General features: G+C 40.6%; 1 protein-coding gene across 2 annotated transcripts in view; it reads left to right on the top strand.

Moving 5' to 3' along the window:
- The first annotated feature begins 1,656 nt into the window (after positions 1 to 1,656).
- LOC119417751 (solute carrier family 35 member C2) overlaps positions 1,657 to 16,230 on the top strand; it is a 54,177-nt gene continuing 39,603 nt past the window's right edge. Inside the window, exons 1-9 of one of the 2 annotated variants that reach the window (XM_037685035.1) lie at positions 1,657 to 1,818; positions 2,051 to 2,201; positions 2,757 to 2,820; positions 2,917 to 2,989; positions 3,212 to 3,380; positions 6,375 to 6,458; positions 10,484 to 10,659; positions 10,839 to 10,965; positions 11,110 to 11,557. In XM_037685035.1, coding sequence (XP_037540963.1) covers positions 1,708 to 1,818; positions 2,051 to 2,201; positions 2,757 to 2,820; positions 2,917 to 2,989; positions 3,212 to 3,380; positions 6,375 to 6,458; positions 10,484 to 10,659; positions 10,839 to 10,965; positions 11,110 to 11,252 — 1,098 coding nt within the window. In that variant the 5' untranslated portion in view covers positions 1,657 to 1,707 and the 3' untranslated portion in view covers positions 11,253 to 11,557. Of the gene's footprint in view, positions 1,819 to 2,050; positions 2,202 to 2,756; positions 2,821 to 2,916; positions 2,990 to 3,211; positions 3,381 to 6,374; positions 6,459 to 10,483; positions 10,660 to 10,838; positions 11,013 to 11,109; positions 11,558 to 16,230 lie in introns of those variants that run through there. The other variant, XM_037685034.1, reaches the window with a different exon arrangement.

Genomic DNA, 16,230 nt, shown 5'->3' with positions numbered 1-16,230 from the left:
GGACAAGCGTCCATCTGCTTCAACCGGCTGGGTTTGAGAGGAACAGATACACAATGGCAGGTCAAGAATCGCATGTTCAGATAGAAATAATATCAAATAAAAACTATTCAATTTTAGCAAATCATTTAAGGAAATTAGGTCAATTTGTCCTCTAGTAGTCTAAGCTTAAGGCAGCATAATAAGCCAACCCTAACTATAGGATTTATCAAAATGGAAAGTCTTAAAACTGGACAATGTGTCGGCCTCACGGACAGAAACTGGAAGTTGGTTCTACAAGAGAGGAGCCTGATAACTGGAAGATCTTCCTCCCATCCTGCTTTTGGAAACTCTAGGAACCACAAGTAAACCTGCAGTCTGAGAGCAAAGTGCTCTGTTGGGGAAATATGGAACGATAAGATGTGTAATATAAGATGGAGCTAGGTTGTTGAGAGCTTTGTAGGTTAGAAGTAAGATTTTGAATTCTATTCTGGATTTGACAGGGAGCCAATGGAGAGAAGCTAAAACTGGAGAGATATGATCTCTCCCACTAACTCCAGTTAAGACTCTGGCAGCAACATTTTGGATCAACTGAAGACGTTTTAAAGAAGTATTTGGACACCCAGATAACAAACCATTGCAGTAGTCCAGTCTAGACGTGACAAATGCATGGACCAGTTTTTCTGGATAAGATGTTTTTAATTTTAGTGATATTACGCAGGTGGAAGAAGGTGGTTCTTGTAAAGTTTTTAGTGTGGGGGATAAAAGACATGTCCTGATCAAAAATAACATCAAACTTTTTAACAGTGGAACTAGAGGCCAGATTGATGCCATCTAAGGAGGACAAAAGACTGAAAAATTTATTCCTAAGATGCTCAGGCCCAAAAACCAAAACCTCAGTCTGTATTGAAAAGCTGAAAATTAAGGGCCATCCAGGTTTTTATGTCTTTAAGACATGCTTGTAGTCTAAGTAGCTGATTGGATTCATTGGGTTTCATGGACAAATATAACTGTATCATCAGCATAACAATGAAAATGTATCTCATGCTGTTTCATGACATTAACTAATGGAAACATATATAAAGTAAAGAGTATTGGCTCAAGCACTGACCCCTGAGGAACTCCATGCTTTAGAGATGACTTTCTGATTTTCCTGATTTGTGATTCAGACAGATCGTACCGGTGACATAAAGTGGTCAACTGCACTTTTTAGCTCTTCTAAATCATTCACACATCTTGTTGATTCCAGTTCCAACATGAAAACAAATGAAGTCATAAGCAGTGAGCTGGTTCCTCATTCTGAGAATCATTGTCTCTACACGCTACAGAACAGTGACAGAACACTGAACACTTTACGTGTCCTTACAACAAATGAAGCAGCGCCAAATATTCAAATCAGTCGCTTCCTCAAACAGCACGGGTCACAAATATTTGGTACGTCTTGATGCAGCGTTTCATACAACGCTTCATTAGAGTGAAAAAGACTTAGTATAAAATGTTCCTACAAGGAGAAACGTATCATTCAGACAACTTCAGTCCCACTGTTTATAGGTATCATTGTTAATTCATCTTTATTATGAGCACTAGCATGATTATATATATATTGTTGTCTTTTTAACACAGATTCCTACAGCAAATCCACAAGGATGTTATGAGGAAGTCCAGAGTCCGTTTAGAGATGGTTTCTCTATAGTAGCCGTATTTCTCTGGAGCTGATCCCGGCAGTCCTGGATGGCTTGCCCGGCCCAGTTCCTTTTCCGGGGGCTTTCCACTGTTGGACTGATCCTTCTCTACTATGTCTTCTCCATAGGCATCACGTTCTATAACAAATGGCTTATGAAGGTAAGTGAAAGAGATGAAGAAGCAGTTTCCTACATGTCATGTGTGTCCTTTTTCTAGGGCGGTATTTATTTATACTATAAAAAAATAAAGGGAATCCTAGCGGAGTCCTTTATTTATTTTTATGTGTGTCTGTCTGACCTAAGGCCATTCCCTGGTCTCTTTGGCCCTTCAGTTTGAAAAACTGTCCAACAGCAGCCAAACATGATCCTGACTACTTCTTCGTCTGGCGCAGGGCTTCCACTATCCTCTGTTCATGACACTGGTTCATCTCGCCGTCAATTTCTGTCTGTCGGCTCTGACCCGATGGGCCATGCAGCGCTGGACAGGCAAACCACGCGTCGTCCTGAAATGGACAGACTACCTCCGTAAAGTGGCGCCAACAGGTACAGGTGGACTCGGACGTTTTATTCTGAAACTTACGGGGTCAGAAAAGAAGCTGAAGGCCAACAGTGACATCATGTCATGTACCGCATGTCCTGGTCCTCAAGGCCCACTGGTGTGCATGTTTTAAATCCGTGGTTACTGGTTCTGTATATTGCAATATTATTTAGTCTTAACTGTTACAAAGAGTTAAAACAGTTGTCATAAAAGAATCAAATATAACTGTTGACAAAGCCCATTAAGTGATTAATGAGCAACACTTGCATACTTCTACAACTTTTATTTTGTGTGTCCGAAGCTGAAAGAGTTGGAACTGATGCTTTAACTGAGTCTCTGCTCCCAACACGTCTGATTCAGGCGATTAAAGGAATTTCATGGCTTCTCATGAATTTCAACAGAAGCCTGTTAATGACACTTTAAATTTACAATAACTGTGTTTAAGCAGAAAGACCACTAAAGCTTAAAGGACGGTAAACTTTGAGGACCAGACGTCAGGAAGTTGGTTTTATAAGACGAGTCAACGTTACAAAAACTCACACCGTGTGTTTCATCATCAGCCTTAGCAACAGCACTGGATATTGGGCTGTCCAACTGGAGCTTCCTCTTCATCAGCATTAGCTTGTAAGTTTGAAAAGACCCACTTCTGACAGTCACGTCTTTATTTAATTATTTGTTTGGTTGTTTCATCCTAATTTCTGATTATTTCTTTCATTCAAGGTACACCATGACCAAGTCCTCGGCGGTGCTGTTTATCCTCTTTTTCTCTCTTGTGTTCAAGCTCGAGGAACCCGTGAGTGCGCGTTCATTTATCTTGAAACTTGTGCAGTGAATGCGTTGTCACGATGACGCTGAAACGGTATTTAACCGCAGCATAGAGAATTAAGTTGTTGCAAAGTTGGAAGAGAATCTAAACTTTTTATGAGCCGGCTGAAATTTAAGACGCGACGTGCTTAAAAACAAAGACTTTATGAACGTCACACAAACTTGTTCTCGTGTTTCTCTTCTGAATCAGAACCCTTTCCTGATCCTGGTGGTCCTGCTGATTTCCAGCGGTCTCTTCATGTTTACGTTCGAATCGACACAGTTCAACTTGGAGGGCTTCATTATGGTGCTGCTGGCGTCCTTCATCGGGGGAATCCGCTGGACGCTCACTCAGGTCCTCATGCAGAAAGCAGAGCTGGGTTCGTGCTGATATTGTCGAGTTGAAAATATACGTGAAGTGATGTCGCTGTGTTCAAGAGCACTGAGGCGATATAAACAGTTACATGTTTGTCTGTTAATAATATGAATTTGCTTACTTTGTGTTTAATCAGTAGTTGTGTACATTTATAAGCTTTTATAAGTAGCTGCTCCGAATGTGAAGAAAAATGGTTTAGTTTTTTAAAATAGCTAAAAAATTCAATAACTCAAACATTATTTTGATTTACGTATTTGTGTGAGGGCGGCACGGTGGCGCAGTTGGTAGAGTTGCTGCCTCAGCGAGAAGGTCACTGGTTCAAATCCCAGCCGGGGCCCTTTGTGGATGGAGTTTGCATGTTCACTCCGTGCACGCGTGGGTTTTCTCCGGGTACTCCGGTTTCCACCAACAGACCAAAAACATGCATGTTAGACTGACTGGTAACTCTAAATTGTCTCTAGGTGAGAGAGAGAGTAAATGGTTTGTCTCGTTGTGTCCCTGTGATGGACTGGAGACCAGTCCAGGGTGTCCCCCGCCTCTCGCACAGTGATGACTGGACATGAGCACCAGTGACCCCCATGACTCAAAAAAAGGGAAGAAGCTGTTAGATAAATATAACGGATGCAGGGTTTACCTTAGATAACTTGCCATGTCGGGGCGCTCATCTCATCCGTGATGTTTGTCGACCGTGGGGGGGAGGGAAACAGAGACGCATCCTGAGCTGTTTTCGAGCGGGGTGGGGGAGACAGACACATCTGAGCCGTGCACAGCCTTTGGCTTTTTAGCTAGCGCACCTGTATTGCGAGCCGCTAGCTTTGTGTTTCGTCAGTGCCGACAGGTGGGTCGGGGTGTTCATTCATTTATTCAACCTTTATTTAAACAGATAAATCACATTGAGCCTCGAAGACTCATTTACAAGTGAGACCTGTTTGGACAGACAAAAACAGTGGTTAACTGGACACGTAGGAGTTGGAGGCGAAAAAAATTCCTATCAGACTTTTTTTTTTCCTGCCTGAGAAAAAAACCCTCTAATATTAAAAAAAACACCTCGCACAAACAAGCACATAGTGACATAGACATTCTGCGGGGGGGAGCGGTCAGCATATTCATAGATGCTCTCTCTCGAGGGCACTGTAAGAGTTCTGATGAAGATGGAATAATCAGCCAGTGTCCTCCGGTGCGATCCATAAACATTCTCGAGATATGTCGAGGAATGGTCAAGAATGACGTCTATGAGAATCCAAGAGTCCTGAAATGATGACACAATGTTTATTCAGCTGGTTTCATCTGGTTATCAGTTGGAAATTCCTCAGGGAGGGGGTGGTAAGCATCAGATCACATGTTCTCCAGGCGAATTCAGATAGGATGGCCTTCAAGGCCAGCCATGGGAGCCAACTTCAGATAAACACACAGTTGTTTTGGGGACAGGCAGAACTTAATGACATCTACCTTGAGTCTGTGTTGGTCAACTTGGTTCCGAAATGTCCAAATTACATGGCCACACCGATGGAACGTGACTGAGTAAAATCCCCAAGATCTGATCCATTCTGCCCAAAGCATTTGAGTCTGGGTACTCGAGGCACGAACCAAGCCATCATAAAGGCAAGCAGCGTGATCGGGTCCAAATTTGCTGCCGACGACTTCCTTGATTGTAGATAAAACCAGCAACCAGCCGAATCCAAAAAGCAGGAACCAGTTATCGTAAATCCAATTAAATATGCGTCCTTAAAATCCACAGATGGCAGCAGAAATAGACACATCATCAAGTCTTCAAGTCGATGAGATATCCAGGTGCGTGCGTGCCAACAGGGCAAATCAGCTCACCTAAAGCCTGTCTTCTCTTGAAGAAATGTTGTAAATTGAGTTGAGGGACCAACTGATCAAAACAAGTCCATAGTTATGGTTCAGAGGATATGCAAGAGAGGCTCACAGCGATTTCACAGACAGAGCAGCAAAGCGGAGAGGGAGGGGAGAAGCATCCGATCTCGGCGAGAGCAAGTGGTGAAGCAAGTGTGTGTGCTTGACGGGGCGGAGCGTCCCGCTTGTATAATGATAGGGGAAACACTGCGATGGATGGATGGGGCTGCAGTACTGTAGTTCAGTGGTCAGTGCCGTCGTTTCATAATCCTGAGACTAAGTTCAAGCCCAGGCTGTGTCAGGAACAGCATTTGGGATAACACGGCAGCCATGTGAGTTCACTCACTGTGCTAAGAAAAACATTTAGATTTTTGTATCTCTTTGTGTTTTAGTAAAACCTCACTGATACCCCCGTCACACTTTGTGTTTATCTGCCTTGTGCTTTGAGTGTGTAAAAACGTGGCTGTAAAGAAAAAACGCTTTTGTAATTTACCCTTCCTGCATTCCAGTACATATACTGTTAGGATAATATAATCCTATCCTTATCAATAGCTCATTAAATAAATATGCCACACAGAAGAGGTGAATAATTTTCTTCGTCCTAGGTTTTAATCTTGCAATATGGAGCAGTGTTGAAATACAAGCATCAAAATGTTACATGATGCTCCGTCCCAAGTCTGCTCACCGAGAGCCTGAAAGAGCGTCTTTTTATAGAACATTTGGAAACGCATTATGAACACATCGTATTCGTCACAGGACTTGACTTTTCTCAAATTGTGCTCAATTCTTTTATGTTTGAACCAGGACAGTGGGTATACTGGTAGAAGGATGTTAGAAATGCAGCTGCCAGGAAAATGAGGAAGCTATATGGACGCAGTTAGAGAGGACATGGAGTTAGCTGGAGTGAGGACAGAGTGAGATGAAGTCACTGTGAAGACCTCTAAAGAGGGAACGGCCAAAACAAGAATAAGGTTTAATGTTGCCAACAACCAGCTGAGAAAAGATTTTAAACATACAAATATACTGTACCTCTGCTGCACTCATATTACATACACATATTTTGTTTAGAGTATGTTAACTTGTGTAAGATAAAATGTTTTCTTCCTGTTAAACGTTGTTTTTGCGGTGTTCTCTCTTTCAGGTCTTCAGAATCCGATCGATACCATGTACCACCTTCAGCCGCTCATGTTCCTCGGCCTCTTTCCCCTCTTCTTGTATAACGAAGGTGAGAATTGTTCAGCTGAGCTTTCGTCTTGTTCTGTGGCTGCTTTTAATTGACCTCCGTGACCTGATGGTATCTGAACGTTCTCCAGTAAAAGAAAACAACTCGCCTTGTGAAGGATGATCTAAAATCTTTCTTTTTTTGATGAGAATGTTGCATCATCGGATGTTTACTGTATAAACATGCACAGGATTATTGATAATTTTACTAACGAAGCACTTTTCAGTGTTTCGTTGTTATAGTATGTATGACATCATTGACTTTATCTTTTCAATGTGACTCCTGACTCTAAAAATAAAAGTGCACCATAAAACGTGATTTGACGTCTTCCTGCAGGTTCTTTGTTACAACCCTTGGGATGAGTCTATGGGGCACAGGGTGTAACACAAATTGTAAACTAAAGATAAAGCTATTGACTCAAAAACAACCCAATTTAGCATTACAATAATTTATTCTCCTTTTCTAATGGTTTTGGGCGTTACAGACAGAAGGGATGCCATGAACTTCAGGGTCTCCAAGGCCTAAACAACAAACAACAATGCCCCCTTCTAGCTAGAAAACAAAATCACGTCCTATTTAACAAAACACAGACTACAGTTCCTGAGCTCCCTGACTGGCCACAAAACAGGAGAAAAGTTAGTTACAAATAAAATGGCAGACAACCCCTACCAAACTTCTCATCTTAACAAATGTTCTTAAATAAAACTGTTCACAGAAGATGGACTCAGAGTTGTTAAAATACTTGGTACACAGAGTTCAGTTGAGAGTCAACCACACTTCGGTTCAGAACAAAGCCCGCTGCAGGTAAACGCTCGTCATGAACAGATTGAGCCCATGTAAACGATACATTTGAATTATTGAATCTGAAAACGTTTCAATCCGGTCAAAGGATTTTGCGCATGTAAACATAGCTACTGAAGCTTTTACGCAGCCCACTGATGAGGAGGAAGTGATTCCAGGTGTGCAGCATGGTGAGACAGCTGGCCTGCAAACAAGCAAAGGAGAATGTTTGTCCTCTAAGAGACCCCGTAGAACTCGGTGGGCGTAACGGTCTTAAATATATTTAGAGACATCTTAAATTTGTGCGTTGATTGCTTCGTCCATTATTATTAATATTTTCTTCTTCAGGGGTCACCACAGAGAACTAACTCGCACGAAGACTTGGCGATTGTTGTTACGCCGGATGTCCTTCCTGACACAATCACAGACCGCCGCGCTACCGCAGCCCTCTGTGTGGAGCAGAGCTGCCATCTAGGGTGCTCAAGTGCTCAGATTGGGGCAAATGAGGGTGGAGGCAGGTGGGCGCTTCACCTTTCCCACCCACATTTTGATGTCAGTACGGGGAGTTGAACCGGCGACCTGCTGATCACAGGCCCACCTTCTCTAACCTCTGCGCCACCACGCCCCCTCATTGCTTTCTCCATCATTTTTTTAATTTTCTGTGGTTGACACCGTCTGCGTTCATTTGTTCTGGGTGTTCTGTTTGATAACGTCCCATCATGCAGCAGTCCTCTCACAAGCAACTTATTGACAGACATTCAGCTTTGAGATTTGAAAAGCTGAATGGGGTTAGCTTTCGATGGGGAGTGGTGGTGCAGAGGTTACAGGAGGCGAGCCTGTGATCGGAAGGTAGCAGGTTCGAATCCCCGGATGGTTACATCAAAATGTGGGTGGGAAAGCTGATGCACCCACATTCGCCTCCACTCTTATTTGCCCCACTGTGGGCCCTTGAGCAAGGCACCATCTGCTCCCCTGGGCGCCCTGGATGGCAGCTCTCTGCTCCACACATGTGGGCTGTGGTAGCTCAGTGGTTGCATCAGAGTCAAAACATTTGCTGCGAGTTTGTTCGCTGTGTTGACCCCTGAAGAAGAGAGCAGTCGAAAGAAACGAATATAATTCACTTTCCTTGAGGAAGAATTCGATCACTCTGCTCCTGAAACTGGTTTGTTTTAGTTATTCAGAATACTTTGAATTCAGTTGAAGCGTTAAAACTGGTTACTTTCAAAGAAATTTTACAATGACTCGTTATTTTTGGCTAATTCACGTGGGTCTTAAATTCAAATACTTTCGATGTCTAAAATGTCTGAAAATGTTTTAAATGTAACTGACAGAAAACTGCAGAAGCTCTGTTTGTTCTGTTTATTCCCATCGCCCAAACGCTTCGTTGTGCTCAGGAGCCCTTTAATGTTTGGCTAGAAAACTATGGAGGAAGAACATTTTTAATAAAGTATGGCGGGTAATGATTTCACTGTGTATGTTCTAATGCCAAGTTTAGACCAACTTTGTTTTATACGCTCGGTGGGTCGTGTTATGTTGTGGCACAAGATGTCCGTCCATCCAGTTAGCTGTCCGTCAGTTTCCCTCTCAGCTCAACTCTTACACCTTTTAAAAGAAATCTGAAGAAACTTTATGGGAAGTATAATCATGATGAGAGACTATGCTGACATTTTGTACTGCACCTTTTCTTACAGGAGTTATGACCCTTTAGTATTTTTTTTCATTTACCCTTTATTTATCCAGGTAGTCTCATTGAGCCACGAGAACTCATTTTCAAGAGAGACCTGTTTAGGGAGCAGATGGTGGGGGTTAAGTGCCTTGCTCAGGGGCCCAGAGCGAGGCGAATGACGGTGGAGGCAGGTGTGGGTGTTTCACCTTTTCCAGCCACATTTTGGTGTTGACTGTACCGGGAGTTGACCCTGCGACTCTCCGATCACAGGCCCATCTTCTCTAACCTCTGCGCCACCGTATGGAGAATTTTTGTCATCTATAGCAGGCGCCTGTCACGATAACAAATTTTGCTGGGCGATTAATTGTCTCAGAAATTATTGCGATAAACAATAATATTGTTTTAAATTTGACAATAATGAGTAATTATTGTCAAATTTAAGAAGAAATGTTGGTTACTTTTGTGTGTAGTATCTTTTTTGACCACCAGATGGCAGTATAAGACAGTTTGAACTGAAGGATGGATAGTGAGGGAGTGAGCAGCGTGTCTCTTTAAGAAAAATGGGAGGGAGGCCCCTTGACGTGACATGGGCTGTCTCTCCTTTATTCAGTTCTTAAAATGTCGGACGCTCGGTGTGGTTTGAGCTGGTTCGTCACACAAAGCTTTTAATAAAAAAAAGCTTCTTTTTGCAGAGAAAAACAACTTTCCACACGAAGGCACGGGTTTCAACCGTGAATTTTGGAGCTTCAACAAGACAGGTTTTTTCCCCGAGGTCGGCCTGTTAGCTTAGCTTGTAGCTTAGCTGCTTTTAACGATCCAAAAACACGATTTTGGACGATTAAAACGTGTTTTAAAGGGAAAAGAGAAAGGGAGGTGTCAGTGAAGAGCACCGGAGTTGAGCCTTTTGTCGTCCAGTGTCTTCAGTAGAAAGAGAGAGACACGAAGAAACGATACAACCAATGAACGAAAACGAGGTTGATAATTTTCATTTCTCATGCGATTAATTGATTGATTGTTGATCGCGACAGGCCTGAGCAGGCGTTGCACTTTTTACAAAGCATTGTTTTTCTTCTCTTAAAGTTAAATCAAGACTTCATTTGGCAAATAAAGACGACGGTAACGTCTTAAGATTTATTTATTGCTTGGTGAAAACGAGTCAGTATAAATTATTGTTTAAATGAAAGTACCAGTAGTTTGAAGGGAAACGTATTTTCATCTCTGGGTGTGTTTAGCTTCGCCTTGCGGTGCTCTTGTTGTTAATGTGACTGCAGCATTTCACACTCGTCCTGTGTTAATGACTGAGCTGTTAGGTGAACCGATGGAAAGTGGCTGAAGTTGTCAGACAGACATGCTACCATCAGATTTTTAGAAAGCAACACGTGTCCATAACGCCTTTAGAGAACTGGAGTGTGGCTCCATCGTTGCTTTAAAGGCAGAGCGCAGTCGGGACGGTTCAAGTGGAGGGAATCCTTTAGATTTGGGGAAAACGTCGGGTCTCTTAGCACGAAGAACGTCTGCAGGAGTTTCTCTGCATCTTGTAAAGCGGCGTGTAATCAATGTAAAACTTTCTGTCTCCCTGCAGCGCTGAGCCTGAGCACCTCCGAGAAGTTATTCCGGGTGACGAAGCTCTCTCCTCTTCTGTATTCCCTCCTCACCCTCAGTATCGGCGGCACGTTGGCCTTCGGTTTGGGCTTTTCTGAGTTTCTGCTCGTCTCACGAACCTCCAGCCTCACTTTGTCCATATCAGGGATTGTTAAGGTACTTTGCGTGTTTCATACAATCTGCCACGCTGTCGTATAAAAATGTTATTAACCTGCACAAAAAAATAAAAAAAACACCAGCTTTTCCTCGCATCAAACTCGAGTTATTCGGAGTAAACCAACTAAGGTTACTTTAATCTAACAGAGCTTTTGTGATGTTTGTTGTTTGTTCTGCAGGAAATTTGCACGCTGCTTTTGGCAGCATACCTGGGAGATAAAATGAGCGTCCTCAACTGGCTGGGGTTTGCTGTGTGTCTGTGCGGCGTGTCGTTACACATCGGACTCAAGACTTACTATTCCAAAAGTAAGATGTCTCTTTTGTTTGCCAGCAATAACTTCAAGTATTCAAATGTTATTGTACAAGAACAGGATTAAAATCAGCTGAATAAAGCTGTGAGTTTAGCTTCACTTACTGCATCTAGAGTAATATTTGTGTCATTGTTTCCAGATAAGGCTCCTTCTTTACGGCAGCTCAACATTAAGAGCTCAGAACTTGAGCTGCCTTTGCTGTTGAACGACTGCAAGTGTGAGGATTCAGCTGCAGACGGGTCTGACGATGAAGATGAAGAGCAAGAAGTCTTTCTGAGCTGACGCATCTTTACTCGTTCCTTTTCTTTTCCACATCAGGACATTTTAAACAATAATTGTGCGAAGAGATATCGAGACTAAAATGTCAAGAATCCTCATCAGATCACAAACTGTCTGGACAAAGTCAAAAATCCCATTTGATTTTCTTTGTCCAGTGAAATTATTACAGAAAGTCCTCTCACCACTTTAATCCTTTGCTGGCAGCAGTTTAAACACGTCAGGGACTAGGATTATGCAGCACGGCACTCGAGCTGTGTTCCGAGCAGCTTCGCCCACTTTTCTGCTGCCTCTATAGCTACGTGTTGAGAGGAAGAGTCTTTGGCGCACATTTATGTAAAATTAAAAACAGACTTGGTGTCAGGTTTTCACGATTATCGATTTTGAAGCCGAGGAAATCCACTTCGAACCTCTCGTTAATTTGTTTTAGTTGAAAAGGAAAAGTCTGATTTTTAGTTGGATGTTTAAAATAAATTATAGACTAATGTTTACTGAGATGTGTGCTGTCAAATAATCAGTGTGAGCAACGTTTCTCTGTTGAAATAACTAATAAACTCAAAAAGGAGTTTCACTCTAATGTCCTGAGAGTTTCCACAATACTCTCAAACTCCTCTGTGAGTGCCCGACAAAAGGTTTCTCCTAAAAATAATCTCGCCTGGTCCCGTCCCGTGGAGTCTCCTTACACCCCCATTGAACAATAATGCCAAAGAAGCCTTTTGTTCAGGAAAACGACACAAAAATGGGAAGTTATTTGAATTTTTCTTTGGTTAGTGATGTTCTTATGAGCTGAACATTCATGTTGACTTGAAACACAACACAAAAAGTTATTTTGTTTTGGTCTTGGAGGACATTAAAGTGAATTCAGCTGTTGAGGGTGTGTGAGAAACGGCAATAAAGCTTCAAAAGGACGCGTCGACTCAGGTTGCAGAGGATTCCTCTCCACGTGCAGGAAACATCTCGCCTTGTTTTGTGTTTGGAAACTGAAGGATTTTGTAGATTTATCTTTTGGCTTCTGCCTGAGTGGAGCATCGTGGAAATGGTGCAGATTTTCTGTTCTCTCGTGTAAAGAATTGTGAAAAGTTTCAAAGCTTCAACAATCCAGGTACAAAATCCAACAAAGTTCAGTCAGGTCATCTGGACGGTTTCTTTCTGTTTTTGTTGAGATGTTTCATCCTTCATCCAAAGGACTTCATCAGTTCAAGGAGCCACAAAAAATGGAGTGGAGTCCCACAAGCAGCACACTCACATTGATGAAGTCCTTTGGATGAAGGACAAAATGTCTCAACAAAAAAAAGAAACCATCCAGATTGGCCTGTCGCGATAAACAATAAATCAATTAATCGCATGATAAAAGCAAATTATCAACCTCATTTTCGACTTTATCGTTTCTTTGTGTCTCTCTCTTTCTACTGAAGACACTGGATGACAAAAGGTTCAACTCCGGTGTTCTTCACTGACCCCTCCCTTTCTCTCTTCCCTTTAAAATCCGTTTTAACGATCCAAAATAGCGTTTTTGGATCGTTAAAAGCAGCTAAGCTGAGAAGCTAAGCTAACAGGCCGACCTCGGGGGGGGGGGGGGGGGACCCATCTTGTCGAAGCTCCAAAATCCACGGTTGAAACCCGTGCCTTCGTGTAAAAAAAAAAATTTATCTGCAAAAAAAAAGCTGAGATTTTTTTTACTGATTTTTAAAATTAAAGCTTTGTGTGAAAAATGCTATGAAGAAGAGCTCAAACCACACCGAGCGTCCGCCATTCTGAGAACCAAAAAAAGGAAGGAGAGACAGCTCATGTCACGTCAAGGGGCCTCCCTCCCATTTGTCTTAGAGACACGCTGCTCGCTCCCTCACTATCCATCCTTCAATTAAAACGGTCTTATACTGCCATCCGGTGGTCAAAAAAGATACTACACACAAAATTAACCAACATTTCTTCTTAAATTTGACAATAATTACTAATTATTGTCAAATTTCAAACAATATTATCGTTTATCGCAATAATTTCTGAGACAATTAATCGCCCAGCAAAATTTGTTATCGTGACAAGCCTACGTCCAGATGACCTGACTGAACTTTGTTGAAATGTGAAAAGTCCTTTCTCAAAATTGTATTTTGACATTTGGCTTACCTTAGCGTGCTTGGCTGTCCAACTTGTTTTTCTAATTTATTTGAAGATATTACTGTTCTTTAAGAATCATTAAGAGTTTCTGAAGCCTTGCAGTTAAATTTTACATCCTTGATTGTGTTAAAGTTTTGTTCCTAAAATGACAACATTTTAACGTAAAAGATCCCCTTAGTTTTATCCATGTGATTTCATAATGTTTGTCCTGATTAGTTTGAGTAGACATTTGAACTTTAACATTTAAATCTTTAGAAACATTCCTTGTCTAGCTTTTTGAATTTTAATTTAAAACACTAACAATGAGCTTTCTGTGCCTTAATTAAAGCAGTCATAACGGCTTTTAGAAAATATTTTGATAATGCACAATGTTGGAAATTTGCATAAATTTAAAAATATTTATAAAAATGTTTCTATTTTTTTATGATTTAAAAAAAAAACAACCGAATACTGATGTTGTAATCCTTTGAGAAATAAAGAGATGTGGAAAGAAAACGGTTTCATATTTGAATAAATTGTTGAAGATTTTCATCAACCAGCACAAAGAAACAAATGTCTCATTTGTTCTTTTCTTTTGCACCAAAGTTAAAAAGAAAAAGTTTTACAGAAGAAACCACAGATTAGGTTTGTGCTGCATTTTGAACAAAAAATTGTATTTTTAAGTGTTTGTCATATTTGAGGATCCTGAGCCTGCTCCCTGTTGAACACCTGTTTAATCACTTGAAGCGTAACAAAAATATGTTTTTATCTTCTAATAATTCTGGTCGGCAAACTTAGTGTATTGCTTTAAAAAGTAACTTCCTGTTGGCTGCACATCTCAGTTTTTTGTGTGTGCAGGAGGGTCTTGGCAGCATTCCTTGGGGAGCCACTCCCAGGGTGGAGCAGCAGCAGGAGGACCCGGCTGCTTCTCACATTTCAGCCCCTCAGATATGAGCAGAGCTGCTTTCACAGCCCGGCAGAGTTTCTGTTGACATCCCGCCTCTGGAATGCTGTGTGGAGGCTGTCTGGGGGAATAACCTGCTCTCACCTGGTCTCAGGTAGGAACCACCACACCTGGCTGCACCATGATGGACCAACAGCTCCCACAATGCTTGAGCAGCGCTCGGTTACTGGTGCTGATTTGTGCTGGACTCTCGCAGAGGCTGCTCCAAGCAACATCAAATCATTATCCACATGTTGACTACATGAAGCAGTGATTTTCAACTGGTGGGTCGTGACCCAAAAGTTGGCCGTGGACGAGAAACGTTTAGACAAAAATCAGAGTTCTGATTGTGTCAGCCTTGTTATTGATTGAATAAATAAGTTTTAACAAGACATTGTTATATATGTGTCTTCAGCTAAAGCTTCGTACTTAGTTATTTTTTTTATTTGTGCATAAAAGCACTGGCTGGTAAAAACGGCTGAAGTTGATGTTTTAATTAAAATGCCACTAATTGAGCATTAAATGTAAAATTTCTCTTTAGCATCCCTGCTTAGTGAAAACTTTTATATTCTGTACACTATCTGTTATCTCAGGTTGAAACAAAACCATAATTTCTTTCAGTAAATTTGAAAAGTTAAAATATTTCTCAATTTGTGTCAAGACTTATGATTAAGGATTGATGTGAGTCCAGAACAGGACCATTTGAGACCCCCTGCAGTAAATAATGTCATTAAGAAGTCCTTTTTGTGGAACTCAAATTGCATACTTGTTCAATTCAGTTTCGTAATTAAAATAAAAAATACAGGCTGATAAAAGTAATTTAAAAAGGTACTTATGCTGACAAAATTTCTAAAAATGTTTGTTAAACGAATGCGTTTATCAAACGAGCTTCAAAATGATGTCAAGATCATGATTGAGTTAATAAAATGTAAGTTTTTGAATTGTTAAATGTGGAATAATCTGAATTTTCATTAAATATTGTGACAAGTTGTCACAAAAAATGTGCGTTTCTACATTTTTTTTTTTTTTAGAAATAGTCATGAAACTTATAGCGGATGTTTGTTTTTAAGCTTTTTCAGTGTTTGATATTTTTCTTAATGAATAAATTAATTCAAATAAATTATAATTAAATGCATTTTATTTATTTTTATCAAATGAAATACATTTTATCCTGAAATAAACATTAGAAACCATTATTTGCTTCAAAGTTTATGTTTGTTACAGTAGACAACTGTCATTTCAACATTTGCTGGTGAAAAAGATTATGTGTTGACAAAACAACTTTGTTAATATTTGGAATATAAATAGTTTTTGAAAAGTTTTTTTGCACTAAAATGAAAACTAAGCAGCTTTTGTTGGAGTTAAAGTTCTAAATTATGCTACGGCTATCTTTAAAATATAAAATAGATGACAAATAGACTTTTCCTACTTATGATCAACTCACATTCTCAATATCCCAAAATACTAGCCAATACATATTTCCTATTAATATATTTCCTTATTATAAATATTAATTTATTTAATTGGAGACGAGTCTGAGAGAATCTACTGTCTGTGGCGACTCCTGAAGAAGGAAGCAGCCGAAAGACAAAAATGAAGGCCCTGGTGGGAAATGACAAAATTCAGAGTTTTAAATTAGGATTACTGTTCAGTCAGCACTCAGAGTAATGTACCTATTTTTGTCTCTGCTCAAAGCGACAAAAAATCAACTAAATAGGCTACTGTGCTGTGCAAAAGTCTTGAGCCATCGCTCGTTTCTTTATATTTTGCCTTCAAAGAAACAGATTTTCTTGTAATCATTTGAAATGATCTTGAATAATAATTCTCCTTTTTGACTTTGGATGCTTTTGTACTACACCACTTTCTGAAGTTTTTTTGTTTGTTTGTTTGTTAAGCCACTTAACTCTGATTCAGTCATGCATTAAAGGCTCCTAAACTGAAGTTTAT

The sequence above is a fragment of the Nematolebias whitei genome, chromosome 11 (genome assembly GCF_014905685.2).
Source record: "Nematolebias whitei isolate Nwh7 chromosome 11, NemWhi1, whole genome shotgun sequence".
Taxonomy (NCBI): domain Eukaryota; kingdom Metazoa; phylum Chordata; class Actinopteri; order Cyprinodontiformes; family Rivulidae; genus Nematolebias; species Nematolebias whitei.
Note: the sequence above shows the minus strand (reverse complement) of the source record. Positions and strands in the feature narration are given on the sequence as shown.